This window comes from Saccostrea cucullata, unplaced genomic scaffold (genome assembly GCF_032062105.1).
Source record: "Saccostrea cucullata isolate Sc308-1 unplaced genomic scaffold, CSIRO_AGI_Scuc_v1 ctg8849, whole genome shotgun sequence".
In the NCBI taxonomy this organism is placed as follows: domain Eukaryota; kingdom Metazoa; phylum Mollusca; class Bivalvia; order Ostreida; family Ostreidae; genus Saccostrea; species Saccostrea cuccullata.
The window spans coordinates 2,335-22,748 of NW_026931866.1; the positions used below are offsets into that span (position 1 = coordinate 2,335).

At 32.2% G+C, this 20,414-nt stretch overlaps 2 protein-coding genes and 1 long non-coding RNA gene across 3 annotated transcripts; all 3 read left to right on the forward strand.

The window, feature by feature from the left end:
- The first annotated feature begins 210 nt into the window (after window positions 1-210).
- Window positions 211-1,835, forward strand: LOC134233778 (uncharacterized). The gene is made up of 5 exons (XR_009985061.1): window positions 211-352; window positions 917-939; window positions 1,223-1,317; window positions 1,499-1,675; window positions 1,792-1,835. It is a non-coding gene; the product is annotated as an uncharacterized LOC134233778 (long non-coding RNA).
- A 799-nt stretch (window positions 1,836-2,634) lies between these two features.
- Window positions 2,635-5,891, forward strand: LOC134233776 (uncharacterized). Its single transcript, XM_062715778.1, has 4 exons — window positions 2,635-2,750; window positions 2,937-3,074; window positions 5,629-5,681; window positions 5,770-5,891. The coding sequence occupies exons 2-4, from the start codon at window positions 2,944-2,946 to the stop codon at window positions 5,889-5,891; spliced, it is 306 nt and encodes a 101-aa protein (XP_062571762.1). The 5' UTR covers window positions 2,635-2,750; window positions 2,937-2,943.
- Window positions 5,892-5,974: 83 nt separating this feature from the next.
- Window positions 5,975-20,065, forward strand: LOC134233779 (uncharacterized). Its single transcript, XM_062715779.1, has 20 exons — window positions 5,975-6,101; window positions 6,521-6,558; window positions 6,750-6,847; window positions 7,107-7,268; window positions 13,352-13,401; window positions 13,722-13,744; window positions 13,855-13,970; window positions 14,072-14,209; window positions 14,510-14,571; window positions 15,085-15,198; window positions 15,631-15,674; window positions 16,114-16,205; window positions 16,464-16,619; window positions 17,360-17,406; window positions 17,798-17,914; window positions 18,015-18,049; window positions 18,170-18,276; window positions 18,830-18,988; window positions 19,310-19,353; window positions 19,852-20,065. The coding sequence occupies exons 4-20, from the start codon at window positions 7,141-7,143 to the stop codon at window positions 19,941-19,943; spliced, it is 1,524 nt and encodes a 507-aa protein (XP_062571763.1). The 5' UTR covers window positions 5,975-6,101; window positions 6,521-6,558; window positions 6,750-6,847; window positions 7,107-7,140; the 3' UTR covers window positions 19,944-20,065.
- Window positions 20,066-20,414: the final 349 nt, after the last annotated feature.

Consider the following 20,414-nt stretch of genomic DNA (forward strand, 5'->3'; position numbering starts at 1 on the left):
TTGACAGTTATCCACATATATTCGTATTTGAAAAATACCACATACATGTATTTCCTTTTATGTTGATATAATACTGCATTTGTTTTGCAGGTAAAGATACTGGTACGTATTTGTCACTTTCGTCATTTTCTTGATTAATTCATGGAAGTTATTGATTTTATTTATTCTTCATTCATTAATAAATAAACAACCCCCTGAAAACGCTAACTCAAATTAATATGTAATTTGTATATAGGATGTGGTCACTTATGTGCTAGTGGCAATAATTCCATTTGCTTGTACAATGACCTAAACAACCCTGCCTGTTTCTGTGAACTCGGCCTGACGTATACGGGGAGTTATTGCAAAAAAGGTAATAATTAGAATAAAAAGTTTAAGCACTTAATGTGCTTTTACACGTTTTGTTAAAAGTATTGAAACATTTTATCAAAGGAATTTAATTAAGTTTATTTGAAAAAGAAATGGAATATTAAAAAGGCTTGAAATAAACCTTCATTCATCCCCACTAAAACTGTTATGAAGGATCATTTCTTAATACAAAATTATGAACTCTTTAGGTTGTTGATATGGTTTAATTTTCATAAAAGATTTACATATACATTGGCAATTTTGATGAATATTTATTTACAATTAGCTACCTTTTATATGTTCTACATAGTGAAAAAAGGACTCGAGACGTAACCCACGAGATGAACTAATGGTCATCTCATGGGCAATGTCTCAAGTCTTTATTTCACCATTTGGAGGAGCGGTAAATTTTTTAAAGATATCTATGTAATATAAATTATTGTTGGCTTAATATCTTAACTTGTATTGACTTGTAGTAACATGTTGGTAAGGATATAGTCTTATTTTTTCCTTTTTTTTTTTTTTTTTTTTTTTGCTTCATAAAGTTGATTAATGGATTTATTTTCAGACAGGTCTTCGACTACGCAAAACGTAAGATTTAATGTTTTTTCTTTTTTTACAGATATCAAATCTTTGATTTGTTTGATCCATAATTTGTACGACATTAAATATATTATAAGATTAGAAAACAAAATTTAAGTCTAAAAATGCAACATAGGGAACTGCACATGTTCAAAACAAGGCATCTCAATAACCTTTCATTTACACACCACCCATACATCATTGCATATCATAACATTTTACTATCAAAAGTTTTCACACTTATTTGTAAAAAAAATAACTATTAATGCTTTATCGTTTTTTAAATTGAAAGGTGCAGTTTGTTGAGCCTACCCCAGGTCCTGGATCAACAATTTTCTGTCAGTTCAACTTCCATTCTTGTTCATTTTCGGCTTACGTTTACTCATTGTAAGTACGGTTTAACGCTGGATTGTACAATAAATTTACTATTTTTATAAATTAGCTTGAAATGTTATGATCCTTATGTATGTATTGGTAATCATATATCACACATTTAATGTTATTCATAAGACCTATTGTTCAGTAAAGTTGGCCAATCGAGCTTGACTTATTTTTTTTTCATTTTTAGATCACTTCCACGAATTTCTGTTCATGATGTAAAAGACAAAACTGTTAAAACAGCAATTGGTGATAAAAGAGAAACTAAACGGACAAATATTTACAGAGTGATTGTTAAAATTTCAAATCCTTTCAATGTCTTAGAGAGTATACCTTGCCTTAACTTAGAAAACCAATACAATATCAGGTATGTGAATTAAATATTCTAATGCAATTAATGCGAATGTTTGCGGAACATCTAGGTTTTTTTTATTATTATCATTTGTGTTCTTTAATTAATCATTAGTCACGGTTTTAATTCAGTGACGTCAACACCCGATGTTTTCACGTTGTTTGGAACTCTTCAAGTAAGGGATACATATATTTCATTTTTATGCTATCACGTATAACGGTGTACATATGTTTACTTTTAATTTAGAAAGAAATATTTTTTTAATTATGACTTCTGATGACCCTTTGAGTTTAAATCAGGTTTATAACCTTTCCATTGAGACTTTTCTTATTATGTACTTACTTGGTCTTCTGTTAAAAGGCAAACATTTCTCTGTTATTCCGATTAAATCATTTAACGAGTAAAACATTTTTTTAAAAAAAATATTTAACTTGTTGTCATCATTATTTTCATTGAATTAATGTATAATATAAACTCTTTTTCTAACTTTCAGTATACCATGATCAGGTAGGAATTTAATCATTACAGTTAAGAATGTTTTCAGTCATATATGATCTTTTACTACTTTTATTACTTTTGATAATTTAAGTTTTTATTTTTTGTACAAAAATATAAATTTGAGATGGGTTACTATAAAATCACGTATTTTTGTGGGGTAAAATTTTTGTGGTTTGAGGAAAAAAATATTGGTTTGTGAGAATTTGATTTCCTGGATGAAGGATTGTTGAGTAGGGATATCTGTGAAAAATAACCTTTCATGATGGACATAAATTCGTGGGGCTCCAAAGCTACAAAAAATTAACCGGCACAAAAATTAGTGATTTCACAGAAAGATTTGGAATAATTAAAAAAAAAATAAAAGGGAAAGCAATGATCGATCTAAAAAAAAATCTGTGACAAAAGGTAATAAAACACAACCCCCCGAAAATTTCAGAGGTGGGATTAACTGTGAAATAATTTTCTTTTCGCAGAGATATCCTGCAGGTTGCAAGTTTACATCTGATACACTACTATCTGGGACTGTTATTGGTTGTAAAAGAGGGCAACCATGTCATTTCTATACATACATTGCTCTGACAAATGCAATATGGTACGTTAAATTTCGACAGAGAAGATTATGAAAATGCAATTGTTCAGTAAACAAAAGCATTGATAAATTAGAATAAAAATTGTTTTGTTTAATCAATAATATATTATTTTATGTTTAATAAAATTGTTTTCAATCATAAACATTTACATGTACTTAATTTTTGTTTATTTTTGTATCTATTTCTAGTCCAACGATGCATACAAATAATTCCTTCACAGGCGTGTTTCCACCGACAATGTCTTCCAATAACTCTCTTTGCACTTATGACATTGTGTTTACAGATACAGCCTCTATCGGCCAGAAAACAACCTGCATAATGCCTTGGTAACACATTTTTCCATGTATAGATGAACATAGCTTTCATCTATTATGGTTCTTTGATCCCCAAGTTCTGAAAATCAAGCATTGACTAATTGAAAATGCTCAAAAAAATGTCTCTGAATTTTCAAAGTAACGACGTGTTATACCCACAACAATTCTTTAAACTTCATGTTTTAAGTTCATCATATTATATCGAAAAAATTAGTAAATTTAACATATATTTTCAGGAATTGCAAAAAAAGACACCTGCTATGTATTTTCCAATTCAAATTTGATCAATTACATTTTAAAAATAAAAATCATAGGCATCCAAGTTTTTTAAGGAATTCCACAATTTTTATACATATAATGTACTTTAATTTCTTTCATTTACTTCGATCATTTTATAATGTACAGTGTATAAAGATTCTCCGGTCATTGCAAAGCATCATAAATCACTTCTAATTTCATATCATGTTAATAAACATTTGTATTTGTGGTTAGTTGAAATGAACATTAATTTCTTGTTATATGTAATTTGAAAATGCTTTTTACAATTTCGACTTCTTAGTTGACCTTTCTGAGAACTTCAAAGAACCTTGACGCACATTGAGAGGTATAAAATGAAAATTGTTGCATGAAAAGATTTAATTTTCAAGCTTCATTTTGAGACTTTTTGAATTTAAATATAAAATAAAGTGTTGTCCTTCTTGGCTGAGGATCGGAGCCCCTTAAGAATCTAAGTTTTTACATAGTACTGTATGCATATTATGATATCTATCCAAATTACGATACTTTATATAACCCAAGTTAAGTAATTCTTTTTTTTGGTATGTGTGAACGCGAGAGATATTTTCTATATTACTTCTTCACTTTAAGTATGAGTGAAGAAGTAAATATCATTAAATACGTCAAGAATCATTACATATCCTGTACAATTCGGATATTCTATTATTTAGTAGATATTTGTAAATTAATTTCCTTTGTCATTGGTCATTAATTTGCTTTTGTTAAAAACATTCTCATTGCACAAACTAGTACCCCCATGCTGATATAAAAAAGGATGCCTGAGTTTCTGATTTAAAACATCTGTATTGTTTTTAGGAGATCAAATGTTCCAAAAATCTGTAGGAATACATACATGTATGAGTACAAGTTGCAAACATATTATATATTCATTTGCAAAAAAATTCTTCAGAAACTTCTACCCGAAGAAAACACTTGAACTCAATAGTTAGAAATATCAACGACTTGATATTAATCATTAATAGATACTTCTATTCATTTCGACATAAGTCGACTCTAAATATTAAAAAAAATGAAGTAGTAAATGCAAAAAACTTTTAACTTACATGTTTCTTATTTGGATTTTTTACTAGAAAAAGACATTAACGTTAAGCTTATGACAATGCCTTTAATAAACGTCATTACGTCAACGCTTCCATCGTCAACTTAAAATGTTTAATGAAGCAATGTACCCTGATAAAATGAATATGACATTTATGTCTCCCATTTGATGTGATACACAATAGCATGTTCAATAAAAGAGCAATTTCTAAAATGGGAAAATTCATTGACAAACAAATTGTTGAGACAAGGATATTAACAGACTCATTTTGCAAATTCTATGATGGATATGGAGATAACGAACAGTATTTAATATGATACACGCAATGGCCGTAATTGTCAGCAAATACTCTTTTCATTATAATTGTTAAGCAATTATTTACACATTGAGTTGACTGCAATGAGCAGAGAGCGAGTACACCCGGTTGACAGGGAATGCTAACTTCTCAATAGCATCAGATCCCAACTCAAATGTCCGGGTTTGCTCCGCTCTTAAGTTATATTGTTTCAATGAACTTCTGATTACACGTGTAGGGAACGAGGGTATTTTTTTAACGTATGAATCTTTTTCATTAGATATAACAAAATAAATTTTGAACCTTTTCATGTAATCTAATATCGTCTATTAAAACTTATCCCATACTCAGTTTAGATCCCGTCTGATATTTTACATATCTTTAAAATTTAACGCTTGCTTTCACAGAGAGAACTACACTTCTACTTTGTTTTTATGCCCCCGTAATCGAAGATGCAGCGTTATATAGTTTTGCTCTGTCTGTCCGACTGTCTGTCAGTTAGTCCGCAAAAACGTCAAATTGCTCTTAACTTTGAGTGGAAGGGGCTATGGCTTTTAAAATATTTTACAGATTTATTTCCTGTGACACGATCTCTTGACTTTGGAGTTTGCCCATTTGTACAAAAAAATACCACAATTTTACTTTGGCCATAACGTTTGAAGGAGAATATAATTGTTTTAACCTTTTGACCCTGACCTAAGAGTTTGACTCACTTTTAATAGCTTTAAACTTGACCATACATTTTGAACAGTTAAAACTGTGGCTTTGATATTTCACAGGTGTATTCCTTATGACAAGAACTCTCTTTTGGAACTTAAATTCTGACATTTTGACCTTGAACTTTGACTTGCATTTGAAAAACATTAATCCTTGCCATAAGATGCCATACGGGGCATCAGTGTTTCAATAACTTATCTTGTTTGATTTTTTTTTAGCGACAGTGGGGAAGTAAGATGTTACACTTTGAATGTCAATGACTTATATGACAGTAAGGAGAAGTATTCTTTGAACATATCATTCAAAAATATTTTCTATTATGTTCTGTATTCAAAAAATCAATCACTATATCCATGTAGTGTGTTCCCCCAACCCATGCCTCAGTGATGGTGTCTGTCAGACCACGTTAGATGGAACAGTGAAATGCCACTGCAGTAATGATTCAGTTACTGGAAGATTTTGTGAGAAAGGCAGGTTGTAAATTATATTAATAGTTTTTACTATGAATTTCCGATCGCTATATGATTATAAAACGGACGTCATTGTGCTTAACCTTTTTTTTTTGCTTTAGAATATTTAGAGAGCTGCATAAGAACATCTCCTTGTAGAAACAACGCCGCATGCTACAATGTTAATAGGACTGAAACATGCATTTGCCGGCATGGATTTCATGGACCAACTTGTTCCGAGGGTATAAAAGTAACATTAAAATTTGAAGCAGGATCCGTCTTTGCATCATTTGATTATTTTATAAGGTTAACAAATCACTGTAAGTTTTAATTATGGTATATCTTCAGTTTAGGTAAACATAAACTGCTTCCGTAACAGAGTTGATGATCGACTTTTTCTTGTCGCAAAGGAATTATTATTTGTATCCTTATTTTTTCCTTTTATAAAGGAAGGCAATTCTGACTAGTTATTAGCGTTATTTAACCTGGCAACGTTGGATAAGGATTAGTGTTAACATTCATCCAAACTCTTCACTTTTTACTTGCGCATGACTCTAACTCATGATGCTTTTAAAAGAATTCATCCTGCTTCAAAAATGTACTCAATCTTAAATGATTTTAACCTCATAAATTTAATGCTTTTTCACTTGTTGATTTTTAGACGCAAACGAAAATCTCACAAGCACAATTAACACGGGGGTAAGAGTTAAATACAACTTGAGGTTAAAAAATATAACTAAATATGTCTATTAAAGATATTTGTTTAAATGCAGTGAAGTCTATTTTCCAATTAGCATTATATCAAAGGTTGACTTGATGACACGTCTTCTTGCTCTCTATATTTTGAAAGGTGTAAAGTTTACAATCAAATTTTTAAAAATTTAATTCAGGCCATATTCACAGATGTTGCGCTACCAAAAACTGTTATTTGCTACGTCTCCTATCTTTGCTCGATTCCATTTACTGTCACCAGAAACATTCATGACAAGTAAGTTATAAGATTACATGTGTGTGGTATCCCCCACGTGTACGGAATAAAGTAAATTATTGTGGCTCATGTTAAAGAAATAATCGTTTTGCATATTTTATGATTAAATATTTTTCAATGAGAAACACTGTTGTGACAGGATGAATTAAAGACCACATAATTATCAAAATTACTAAAACCGGATGCTTATTTTTATCATCATCAATTCTAATATATATTTTCAAACTGATAAAATTATTGTATATTTTTTCCTTTAAAGGCCTTTAGTTGTCCCTGGATATTTAGATCCCTCGATGACGATCATGAAGTTGGAGCTGACAGACGCTGAATCACGTAGTGGTATTGTCCATGGAATCCTAGAGGTGATTGATAATATCCTGGGAACAAAAACAATATGTCTGGATTCAGTTGAGAGCTCGAGGCAAGTATTTATGTTGATTTTAAAACAATATGTCTTTGTTAATTTAGTGATCTATCGTGATACAACCTGCTTGCACTCAACGAGGTATTAACGAATGTTTTTAATGAAACGATTCAACAAGTTTGATGCAGAGTATCCGAGATTTATAAGTATACCATTTGTTCAAATCCAAAAAATAAAAAAAAACTACGTCTGAAACACAAAATCCCACATTCACACGCAACTCCAAAATATGTAGAATGAGATGCAAAAATCATGGACTAAGTATTATATTCAACTATTATAAGCAGTTTGTACTTATACATGGCAACAACAAAACGTTTTATTTGACACTGCCATATATTTTACTTCTGTCAACATTGCCAAAAATTCAAAAATTTTAGAAGGAGAACTGTAAAACATCGGACTGAGTTCTTTGTGAAATCTTTGTGATTGGATCTTATATTCCGTACCTGGATACCTGGCTGATTCGATATATAGCGGTAGTGAGTTGTTTTCGACTAAAAATATGTAGCGGTAATGATCGGTTGAAATTTTGAAAAAAGTGTAGCAGTAATGAGTTGAAATTTTTGGCGATGTAACGCTAATGTTGACCTCCCCAGGTTGGTGCTCACTCCTCCCTGGCACCTGATCCCAGGTGATATTTTGGAGGTCCATGTTTTCTCTGTTCTCGATTTGTATTATAAACATTTGAGATTGAATACTGTTCGTTATCTCTAAGAATTTCTTTCGGTCTAATTTAATTTTTTTAAGTTCATTCATCAATGAAATTTAAAGCATAAATCAACATATCATATAAAACTTTTATTATTACGAAAATAAATCTAACCTTGGAATTTATTCTGATGTTATTTTTATGCCATTTGATTTTTATACCCGCACTTTCGAAAGAAAGTTCGGGTATATTGTTGTTACTCATGTCCGTCCGTCCGTCCGTCCGTCCGTCCGTCCGTCCGTCTGTCACACTTTTCTTCCCTGAACTCCTCCTACATTTTTTACACTAGCTTAATCATCCTTTGGGAGATGCTTGGGGGTGTCATGTAGATGTGCAGTAAGGTTTCGGAATTTTGATTTTGCCCCGGGGGATCAAATGGGGGTCGAAAAATGACGTTTTTTATACAAAAAGCCCCTTCTTCCCTGAACTCCTCCTACATTTTTCACAGTAGCTTAATCATCCTTTGGGAGATGGTTGGGGGTGTCATGTAGATGTGCAGTAAGGTTTCGGAATTTTAATTTTGCCCCGGGGGATCAAATGGGGGTCGAAAAATGACGTTTTTTATACAAAAAGCCCCTTCTTCCCTGAACTCCTCCTACATTTTTCACAGTAGCTTAATCATCCTTTGGGAGATGGTTTGGGGTGTCATGTAGATGTGCAGTAAGGTTTCAGAATTTCGATTTTGCCCCGGGGGATCAAATGGGGGTCGAAAAATGACGTTTTTTATACAAAAAGCCCCTTCTTCCCTGAACTCCTCCTACATTTTTCACAGTAGCTTAATCATCCTTTGGGAGATGGTTGGGGGTGTCATGTAGATGTGCAGTAAGGTTTCGGAATTTTGATTTTGCCCCGGGGGATCAAATGGGGGTCGAAAAATGACGTTTTTTATACAAAAAGCCCCTTCTTCCTTGAACTCCTTCTACAATTTACTCAGCAGCCTAATCATCTTTTGAGAGATGGCTGGTGGTGTCATGTAGATGTGCAGTAAGGTTTCAGAATTTCGATTTTGCCCCGGGGGTTCAAATGGGGGTCGAAAAATGACGTTTTTTATATAAAAAGCCCCTTCTTCCCTGAACTCCTCCTACATTTTTCACAGTAGCTTAATCATCCTTTGGGAGATGGTTTGGGGTGTCATGTAGATGTGCAGTAAGGTTTCGGAATTTTGATTTTGCCCAGGGGGGTCAAATGGGGGTCGAAAAATGACGTTTTTCATACAAAGAGCCCTGTTTTCCCTGAACTCCTCTTACATTTTACTCAGCAGCTTAATCATCTTTTGGGAGATGGTTGGTGGTGTCAGGTAGATGTGCAGTAAGGTTTCGGAATTTTGATGTTGCCCCGGGGGGTCAAATGGGGGTTGAAAAATAATGTTTTTCAAACAAAGAGCCCTGTTTTCCCTGAACTCCTCTTACATTTTACTCAGCAGCTTAATCATCTTTTGGGAGATGGTTGGTGGGGTCATGTAGATATGCAGTAAGGTTTTGGAATTTAGATTTTGCCCCAAGGGGTCAAATGTGGGTCGGAAAATGATGCTTTTTGTGCAAAAAGCCCTGTCTTACTTGAAGTCTTCCTTAATGTTACTCAGAAGCCTAATAATCTTTTAGGAGGGTTAAATATTTTGAAAATTATGTAAAACATCAACGTCAAGGGGTAACAAGATGTGTTTGTGAAATACTATGCGCCCGGCATCAACAAAGTACAAAAAGCTATATTTTTTGCATATAGGTCACAGTCAAGGTCATTGACCTTGGTGTTGTTTGTAAGAACTTAATTAGTGGGGTATGCATACTAAATATGAAGTTGTTATCTCCTATGGTTCAAAAGTTATGGCAAAAAGTAGAAAAAGCTATTTTTAGCATATAGGTCACCGTTAAGGTCACAAGGTCATTGACCTTCATGTCATTTGAAGGAACTTTATCAGTGCAGTATTCGAACCAAATATGAAGTCTCTATCTCCTATGGTTCAAAGGTTATGGCAAAAAGTGGAAAAAGCTATTTTTAGTATAAAGGTCACAGTCAAGGTCACATGATCATTGACCTTGGTGTTGTTTGAAAGAACCTATTTAGTGAAGTATGCATACCAAATATGAAGTCCCTATCTCCTATGGTTCAAAAGTTATGACCAACACTTGAAAAACCTATTTTTAGCATATAAGTCGCAGTCAAGGTCACAAGGTCATTGACCTTGATGTCATTTGAAAGAACTTTGTTAGAGGAGTATGCATACCAAATATGAAGTCTCTATCTCTTACGGTTCAAAAGTATTGGCCAAGGTTAAACTTGACAACAGACAAACATACAAACAGATAAACAGACAAACAGACAGGACAAAAACAATATGCGCCCCTAAAAAATTGGGGCGCATAAAAAAAACATTGCATGCTGGGAAACACCTTGAATTCTTATGAGTAATTTATGTACATGTCAAATGTGAGAGTCATATCTCATCTCAATCAAAAGTTATAAGCAAATGCAACATTTTTGAAAAGTAGGTTAGGCTTGATCGCTTCAAGGTCAAGGTCACAGTGTAAAAATATTTGGAAAGGTCTTTATCACAGGTAATAATAAACATGCATTATGATATGAATGCCCTAACTTTTCTCTTTCAAAATGATGAATTTATAACAACTTAATTTTTTTGCAAGTTGGTCAAACTTCTAGGTCACATGTAAAAAAAAAACATGCCATTCTCACAGGTAAATATACTAATAATAATTTTAATATGAATGTCTCTTCTCATTCTGTAGATATGACCGTGATAACCAAGATTAAATTTTTTGAGACAGATGGACTGAGTCTGACATACAAATGTACATATTTCTATATGAATTGGGTAAAATTCGCCCAGTGGTTCTAGAGAAGTTAAAAATGTAAAAAGTTTTCAGACAAACAGATGGACAACACGTCACGACAGACATTATATGCTAAGGAAACAAAAAAAGCTCAAATGAGTGTTTTGAAAGGGTTACAATATGGTTGGAGTATTTGAAAAGCTGTTTTTTTTCCTGCAGAGATATGCATGACCAACATATTTATGTTTTATATTTTCTTTAGTAATTTGTTTGTTTGTTGTGAATACATCTTCCCTCATATGGAGACACCACCAAATAATAATGTAGATAAGATGTGTTTGTGAAACACTGATGTCCCAGTATGGAAGCCTATGGCGAAGGTTGAAGTTTCTCAAATATATGTCAAACTCAAAGGTCAAGGGTTCAAATTGTTAGTGTCAGAAGAAAGTCTATGTTAAATAAAGAAATCTCTAGTAATTCCTTTTCAAAAGTTAATTGCCAAGGTTAATTTTTTTTTTAAGTGGTTCAAACTCTAGGGTCAAGGTCAAACATATTTCCTGTTGACAGTTCAAAATGAATACAATATGTCATGATAAGTATGAAAGCCCTAGCACCTACTGATCAAAAATTAGGCAGAGTTTAAAGTTTGGTATTTTTCTTGTAAAAATGTGTATCCCATGTCAAGCGATCAGAGGTAAAAATTAATGGTACCCAAATAAAAGGTCTTATTAAATTGTCACAAGAAATAAACCTATAAAATGTGGAAGCTATATGTATAGCCCATCCCACTTAAAACTTATGGGCAAGCTAGCTAGGATTTAATTTTTGCAGACTTATAGACAGACATACTATAAACACAAGAAACAAAATATGTACATGTATAATAATTAGTCAAATGGAAAAAAAATATACTATTAAACTGGAATCACAAAATAGATTGTTATTTCAGGGACAGGAAGTGGGTAGGAAGATTGGAATCCCCCCTCCCCTCCCCCCCCATCTTGCATTTGCTTTGTTATTTAAACAAGACTATATACTGTAGCAAGTAAAAAATGACTCTTGACATCCTCTCCCTATAAACTTAGAAAACATTGACCTCCCTATCATTGTTTTTTTATTTGTTTATTTGTTTTCATTTTTTTTCTCCTGCTTGTCACGAAATTCTGGGCTGGAATTTTTTGACTTAGATGTGAACCCCCCTCCCTACTCCCTAAAAAAATTCTGGATCCGCACCAGTTTTGGCAGTAACTGAATGTCACATCGACAATGGGAGATAACTTCACAATATGAAATTCGTCTAGTGTGGCATGGGATGATCTTTGACCCTTTTTAAACTTTAACCTAATCATTGACTTCTACTTACCGACTCCCTGTGTCTCGTAAACTTCATGAAATATAAATCCAATTATAACACAAAATGAATTAATCCAATGCACACCAGACTGCAACCATGTGCCATTTTGGCGAACTTTCGTCGATTCCGTCACCTTATCAGATGAAGTGGGAATCGGCCGAGGTGTGCCAAATGGTGTTTAATCTATAAATATCATAATGGGTGACGCAACGTGATGTAATGTAGAAATTTACATGTTCACATGTATAGTACAAGAACAAATTTTAAATTAATTCATTACAAACGATATTAAATTTTAACAAACCTTTTCCATCTAGCCTATTCCAAAAAGTATGTGCTGTGTGATTGTGGCGTCGAGGGGGGGGGGGGGGGTAGTAAATTTAAAAAGGTCCTATTATGAGCAAAACATATATAATTTAAGACGCGGATCCAGAATTTTTTTCCGGTGGGGGGGGGGGAGGTCCACCTCAGTCAAAAAAAATCCTATCCTAGAAATTGACAATCAAAAAAAAACCTAAAGTAAATCTCACCCAAACGTCAAAAACCTATATCGTGGAGGTGGGTAAGGGGTAGTGGTGACTTCTATTGCCGCAAATGTTTAACTTTTCATACCTATTTTACACATATTTGTGTTTACCAGGGGGGGGGATCTGCATTTTCAAAGGGGGGTCCATTGTAACTTTTTCCTTGTTTTAGTGTATACATTTTTTAACCTTGTAAATTCCAAGGGGGGGGGGGGGGGCTGACCCCCCCCCCCCCCTGACAGATCCGTGCATGAATTTACATCATTAATAAAATTCAGACTTGTATATAATGAATTAAGCATGTATAAAATAAATATAAGAGGTTCTGAGTTATAGGTCACAGGGTCTGAGAATTTCATAATCAATTTGATTAATACATGTAAATTATAGAATTATTTTGACTATTTCCTTTGAAAGCCGCCCAATATGTAGGAGCGTGTATTTAGAGGCAAACACCTTAGTGCGGGTATTACTGTCTCATGACAGCATCTAGTTTCCTACTATTCTTCCTATTATATTGAATTTGATTTTTGTTTCATATTGTACTTGCTTTTACATGTAAAGCGCTTTTGAATAATTCTATATTTAAATAAGGCGCTATAGAACAATAGAATAATCGTGATAATAATAATAACGTAGGCACATCATCTTTCGTTTTACATTTGCACATTTAATATAATAATTTATATTATAAATTACAGAGATGCTAGGATAGGAGATGAAACATGTTTTGAAGTGCGTGTTGTCACAGGTGATCTATTCAGTTCCTTTAAACTAAACCATATAAAGATAACCATCATTCACATAATGGTTAGAGGGGTGAATTGATACAGATTTAATGAGAGAAATCATATAATTTTCAACAAATTAAATTATCACAAAATGGACATCTTAGGAAAAAAGTAATGGTTGTTCAAACTAGAATCTTTACAAAATACAAAAGTAAAACAAAATTTTAAAGGTTCATCAATATGCAATATGCTTTTACATTTTAAAGAAACGAAATCTTAAAGCATGCCATTATATAGTTGATTCATTTTGATTACTACAGTTGCCTTTTTTCATGTATAGGTCATTATTACAGAGAATTTAGTGTGAGTATAGTCTTAATCATCTCAAAATATTAATGTTGGGGGATATATAAAAACGAGATAGCGTTTTCTGACATCAAAATTACTTTTAACTTATGTAATTTTAATTTTAGAATTATCCTCTATTTCTGAAACCTACATTTGAAGACAGCAGTACATTCCAGTGTTTGGTAGGGAAATACTGTCATGTACATCTGTGGACTTCAAAGTTATTAACCAAAACCAATTGGTAATTTTTTTAAAGACAATTGATCATTTCTTTCATTAAACCGCATGATAATGCCATATTGACATGATGAGTGAGTATTGAATTTCGTTTGTCTTTTTCAGTCCAGTTCTAAAATCTGACGAAAACTTTGAAAGCGGTGTGTTCATTATTCCTCCATTAAATCAAACTCTATTTCCTTGCATGTATGACGTTGTACTAAGAATGGATCAACCAGCCAACAAATCTGTCTGCTTTTCACTGTAATTACACATTTAGATTTTGTGTCATAAATGTATTAACCATTTAACTTATGTCAAATCTTAAATTCAAACAGTAAAGACCATTTTTAAATTTCTCAATTTAAACTTTTAAAATTTAAAAACTACAAGGGGTATAACATTTTAATGTTATTACAATAAGGCGGATTTCACCGGACGACAGATGTTTTCTCTTTCATGGCATCAGATCCGCCTAGTTTGTTCTGTTTTATTGGACTTTTCATGAGAATTTTGTTGGTTAAAGTAACATTTTACAGATGTGTATTTGAATTCAAATTATAGAAATGACGGAATGTTCACCGAGAAAAGATGCTACATAATTCAATTTTCCTTCTCATTGAGTGGTAAATATTCATTTTACTGAATGCTTTTCTTCATTTACTTTATATCCATTGCTACTTTTAAGTTGCTCCTCTATTTAAACTTTTTCATTGAGTTTCATTTATCAACAATCAAAACCACGATAAAAAGACACCATGAATATATTTTTTAATTTCAAAATCCAATATCATTACATTTATTAATTTTATTAATTTTTTTTTCAATCTCTCTTCCCTAAATACTTTATTTAGGTAATTTGCAGAGGCAACATATACACGAAAAAATACATTCTTACTATCAGTTAAATAAGATATATATTTATGATATGGCAGAAAAATAGTCTTTTAAAACACAGTTATACTAAAAGTAAATCGAATTATAACAATAAAAAATCTTGGCGTTTTATCGAATGCCGATTTTAAAATACTTAGAGAATGCCCCGAAATAAGTTCGTGCATTTCTACGGCCAACTCATGTCAATATTCATCGAGATAAGTTCAATAGCCATTTATTGCAAACTGACAATTTTTCTTAAGTGAAAGGGTCTTGTGCTCAAAAGTCGTGTAGTAACGGTGGATTCTGTGATGGACATGAAGACACAAGGAAGTGTTTTTGCCGAGTGGGGTTCTCTGGTGATAGCTGTTCTACTGGTAAATACTTAGTACATGTACATAAATGGAATATTAATGTCACTTTCCCTCTGCTCTGAATTTTATAAAGAGAAAATTTAGAAAAGTAAAAATAGGACCATTGAGATTGTTCATTTAGTTACCTTATGGTCGATGAAATGATCCTGTTTACCCATTGGGTCGAATGTTGACTATTTTTTTAAAACAAATAATTAGCCAATTATGTGTACAGATTTTCCATTCACCCGATCAAGACAAGGAGCATACCGCTGGTATTACTAGTTGTCAGGGGATGCTCAATCCTCCTTGATACCTAATCCCATTTCTAAGGTTTTAAAGGTCCGTGTTTGCTCTGCACTTTACTCATAATGTTATATGACTTCTTCATTTGAGTATTGTTCCTTATCTTTATATGTTTCATTATAGAGCAATTTTTTGTTCTATGTTTTCCAGAGTTTGGTATCCCCCAAGAGATGCATACACAGAATATACAATATGTAAGTGTTTTTATAGATTTACTTTAGTTTGAACTAGGCGAAAGACTAAAGGTCCATTGGGTTAACGCAAATAAAAAAAAGCCACTTATTAGTGCATAAAACTGATCAGCTAGGTGTAATTTTATTACACATATTTCTTTTTCTGCTTTATGACAGTTTATCGCATAACATAAGAATGCAAGTGCTTTTATTCTGTATTCGTCGTGTAGGGTAGGGTTCAATTGTTCGTGCTTTGCACAAAAACCATCAGTTTCTGGGGATATTATTGTGTGCATTAAGATTTCTGAAGTTATTAATATGGCATTCAACATTTCGTGGTGGACGTACATTTATGGCTCTCTTCATATTTCAAAAACAACACAAATAAAACCTTACGTAAAATCAAGGATTTTACAGCATTTTATTATCTTTAAGTATAACCTTTTGTATTTTTATACAGCCTCTGCTTGGAAATGTACTTCTACCAAAAAGAATGAATTGTCCTTTGAATGAGGAGTGTCAAATACAGCTTCTAATTACTGGAAAAACGGGGTAAAATTCTTGATTTTATGTTTTTTACAAAGCGTATTTGAATTTTTTCAGGGTTAGGGGTAAGGGTTAAAAAATCATATCACAAGAGTAATGTAATGATATCAATAATGTGATTTACATAATAATGACATTTGTGAAATAATACAACAGAAATATTTTTGCTTAAAACATATTAGAGAAAAACAATGGGTCACTCTTATACAATCCATAGTAAAGACACTTTTATATTACTTAAATGAATTCAATGTATGGTTTCAGATTTTACATTACTACTAGCACTGACTCTACAAGTGTAGCGGTCAAGGAAATAAAGGAAGCTCGTGTATCTAAGGATTTCCTCGCTACAATAACAGTTGTCAACAAGAAAACTGGCTCTCATCAGCTCTGTGTGGGCATTTCTCCTGATAGATACAGGTCAGGTCATTTTAAAAAGATAATTAAGTTACCCTTTTCCGACCGATTAACTAAAATGACGACACTCAAAACTTTTTTTACATTCCAGGACAAGATGTGTATTTTTAATTCATTCCTCTTATTCCGTTAAAAATTACGTTGAGGTTTCCGTAACGAAACACCTTCTAACGGACCCAATAATATTACGGGAGATGGCAAACAAACATTATTTTAAAGATGGCCTGGTTGCATATCATTTAAAACCTAATTACCTAAATAATGTCCAATAAAAGTGTTTTTTTTTTAAACTGGAGGTTGGACTTTCTTTCATCTGTAATTTTCATATTTACAAGGTCGATGAGACAAAAGTGTCAAAATATGACCTATGTAACCAATGTTTTTTTTATTGCATTTCAAAAGAATATAAAATAATTAATTTAAAAGTGTATCAGTATCTTTTGATATAATAATTAAAGATTAAGTATTCTTTCCCCATCACATTGAAATTGTGGTGCAGAATACGTTTTGAAAATAAATTACTAAAATCTTTCACTTTGTAGAAAATTCCTATTTTATCTTTAAAAGAAAATACCATTCCAATTCCTTTCCATGGCTGGGTCATTATAATATTTTGTTATTAATTTAGGTTCAGATCACTTACTATTAATTGACAATTTCAATCAGCGATATATTTATCACGTGATTTGATATACTCAAATTATGTTAAGCGAGTTTTGATTCAAACTCTTTTTATTTAACAGTATCGAAACAGACAAAGTTTGTTGCAGTATCTCCACCCAGAACACAGGTATAATTCACAAAATCATGAGATAATTAAAAAGTTTCTCTTTACACTGAATTATATGCTTTTCCCCTCTCTTTCCCTGTATGAAAGAAGTTTCATCCCACGAAACATATACCAAATGATAATTTGGTGTGCCACATTATCATCCAAGGTCGCCAGTATTTATTTCTGATTAATCCTGTTACAACCAAAACTCTGATAATGCTCTTTTAAAAACGTGAAAAAAAGGGTTGAACCGACTGCTTAATTTTCTTTTTCTTTTATGCCGTTCTTGTATGCATTACAAACTTTGTATTGTCAAAATAACAAAAATAATATTTCCAATCATTGAAAAAGATACTTAATGAAATGTTTGATAATCTCGAGTTTTTTCTGGTATGTTTTATCATTCTAGATTATATTACCTGTGAGGACGTCTCCGTTGACGACTGCAGCGATCCAGCAGCGCTCAATAATATTTGCTCAGATCCAACCACGGCTACATTCTGTAGAAAATCCTGCAATCTCTGTCGTGAGTAGTAGGTTTCTATAGTAAGTGCACATTAATAGGAGGATTTTTGATAATTATGTTTACTTTCGTTTCATATTTTAATAACTCATTTCAATTTTAGACAACATACCTACAACTTTGAAAAATACTGACAAGGTATGATAATTTTATCATATATAATATGATGACGCAAAATGTGATTCCTTTTGTTTTGTTTTAAAATGTTAATTACTAACATTTATAATATACAATTCGACCTTTTTATATTACCTTAAGCAATTATTTATTGGACCATCTCCAACAAATGTGTCACTTTTCACATGTTCTGCAGACATTGATTGCCACGTATTGCTTTATCTAAAACGAGGCCACAACAACTTATGGTAAGCATGGAGCAAGATAAGTGAAAATAATCATATCATTAAATGACCACATAACAAAATTCATAAATACAATGCAAGAACATAAGAAGCAGTCCTATTTCAGCTGGAAAAGTAGATGAGATACGAATGCTGACACTACACTCAAGTGAAAATATTTTAAGACAATTACCCAGTAGTAAACAACAATAAAATTTACCGTGGGCTCATTTGGTAGTCCTCATAATGGGCCTTCTTTTTAAACGAATACCTTATTGCATTTTTTTTTTACATCATACACATTTTCAACGGATGTTAATTAAAAGGTTAATAAAAAGGCAAATAAATAACTTTAATCCATACATAAACCCTTTCCAAAAAATCTCCCAGAAATTACGGAGATTTCTAAATTTCAAAGAAATAAGCAAATGATTAAAACATGTTATTGTTTCTTTAAGCAATTATTTAAAGGAGTTTAAGAAGCTCCAGTTAATTTTAATTTTAAGCTTCTTTTCCAAAAACTTGTTAAAATACTTTTCTCCTTTCTAACATTACGTCTCTTTCTTCTGGTTTACAGTCCTGAGGTTTCCGCCCGTCCAGTACCTGGAAGTACTGTGCACATTTTTAGAACTCCTGACTGTGATAACTGTTCCGTGGATGTTCTAATCCATACTTCTATCTCCCGCCCAACACAGAGGGCACAGCTTTGTGTCGAGGCATCGGACTACAACTCTGGGTAAAAACTGCAAAAAAAATATTTCTTAAGGAACGAATTTATATGGCAAAAAATCGATTTGTAAACAACTAGATGCATTTTTTTATTATTCTTAAAACATGTAAAATCTTATAGGCAATATTTTCCTTACAATAACACACTTTCGGTTTTAACGAAAAGGCAGATCTTTTAAAGTAACTAATATGTCTAGGATGTTTTAATCATCATTGCTATTCTAGTTTATTTATTATCGTTACTATAATATTTTGTCTTTGTTATTTCATTTTCATGACTGTTATGCCTTTATTATTCTTTATAACTGTTATTGGTATCATTCTGTAGACTGGACGACCTAAGATGTTACTTTGTGGATTACGAAATACATGGTAAGCAGTTATAAAAATTGTATTTTCACTGCATAATTTGAAAGAAATTAGATTATGGAACAGCTAAAGTAATGATTGAAGTACCTACATTCAATATGATAGGAATCTATTTGATTTTCTACAAAATGTTGTCAAGGGTTCATGGAAATAACGCTGTATTTTTAATGCTTTCATATTTTAAATGATTCCATTCACTTGGTTTCAGTCACGGTGCAAGTTTTTGAGATTTTAGTTATGCTGTTATGCAGCTCATTAAACGTGTGCGAAAGTTATAAAGCAAAACAAAAATCTATTACAAATTATCAAAACGATGTGATTTACAAAAAAAATCATATAATGACCTTCATATTCATTCATAAATCCTAAGAAGGAGGGATATTATAGGAGAAAATTGTAAGATTTTTGTTATGTTTTATTTATACATCCTAGAATATTTTCAATTATCAATTAACTATTTTCATTTATGTCTTCAATCGATTTATCAATGTTTATTTCAAGCATCAAGACGCCAGACCCTGAGTGTTACACACACTACCACATCAACATCTCGACGAACGCTTCAGGTTAACCTTGGAAACGTGATTGGATAATCTAAGTAGTAAAAATATAAACAGATTGTCAATGAAATTAATGATGACACTTTAAGGATTTGAACACTTGTCGTCTATAACAAGGAAAGATGTCATTAAAATGGATTTATAGCTTTTACATGTTTTTCTCATAAATAAATATAAGAATTTCTATTTAAAGATATGATTTATTTGTATGTATTGAAGTTACTGAGATTGACTACGGAATATTCCCTTTACCTAATCAATACAAAGAGCTCACAGGGTTAGGAATGGGGATGCTGACTTGTCCTAAGCACCTGATCCCTGTCGTCCGTGTTTTATGCCTTATTCACATTTTTTGTCTCGTTAATGAGTTCTTCACCTTGTCATGGAGATCGATTACTGTTCATTATATTCACCTTATTCATTAACAGTACGTACAATAAAATCCCATGTATATTAAATTATCCTATCTTTAAGGACGTTCGATCCTGTGCTTTTGAGTCGGTT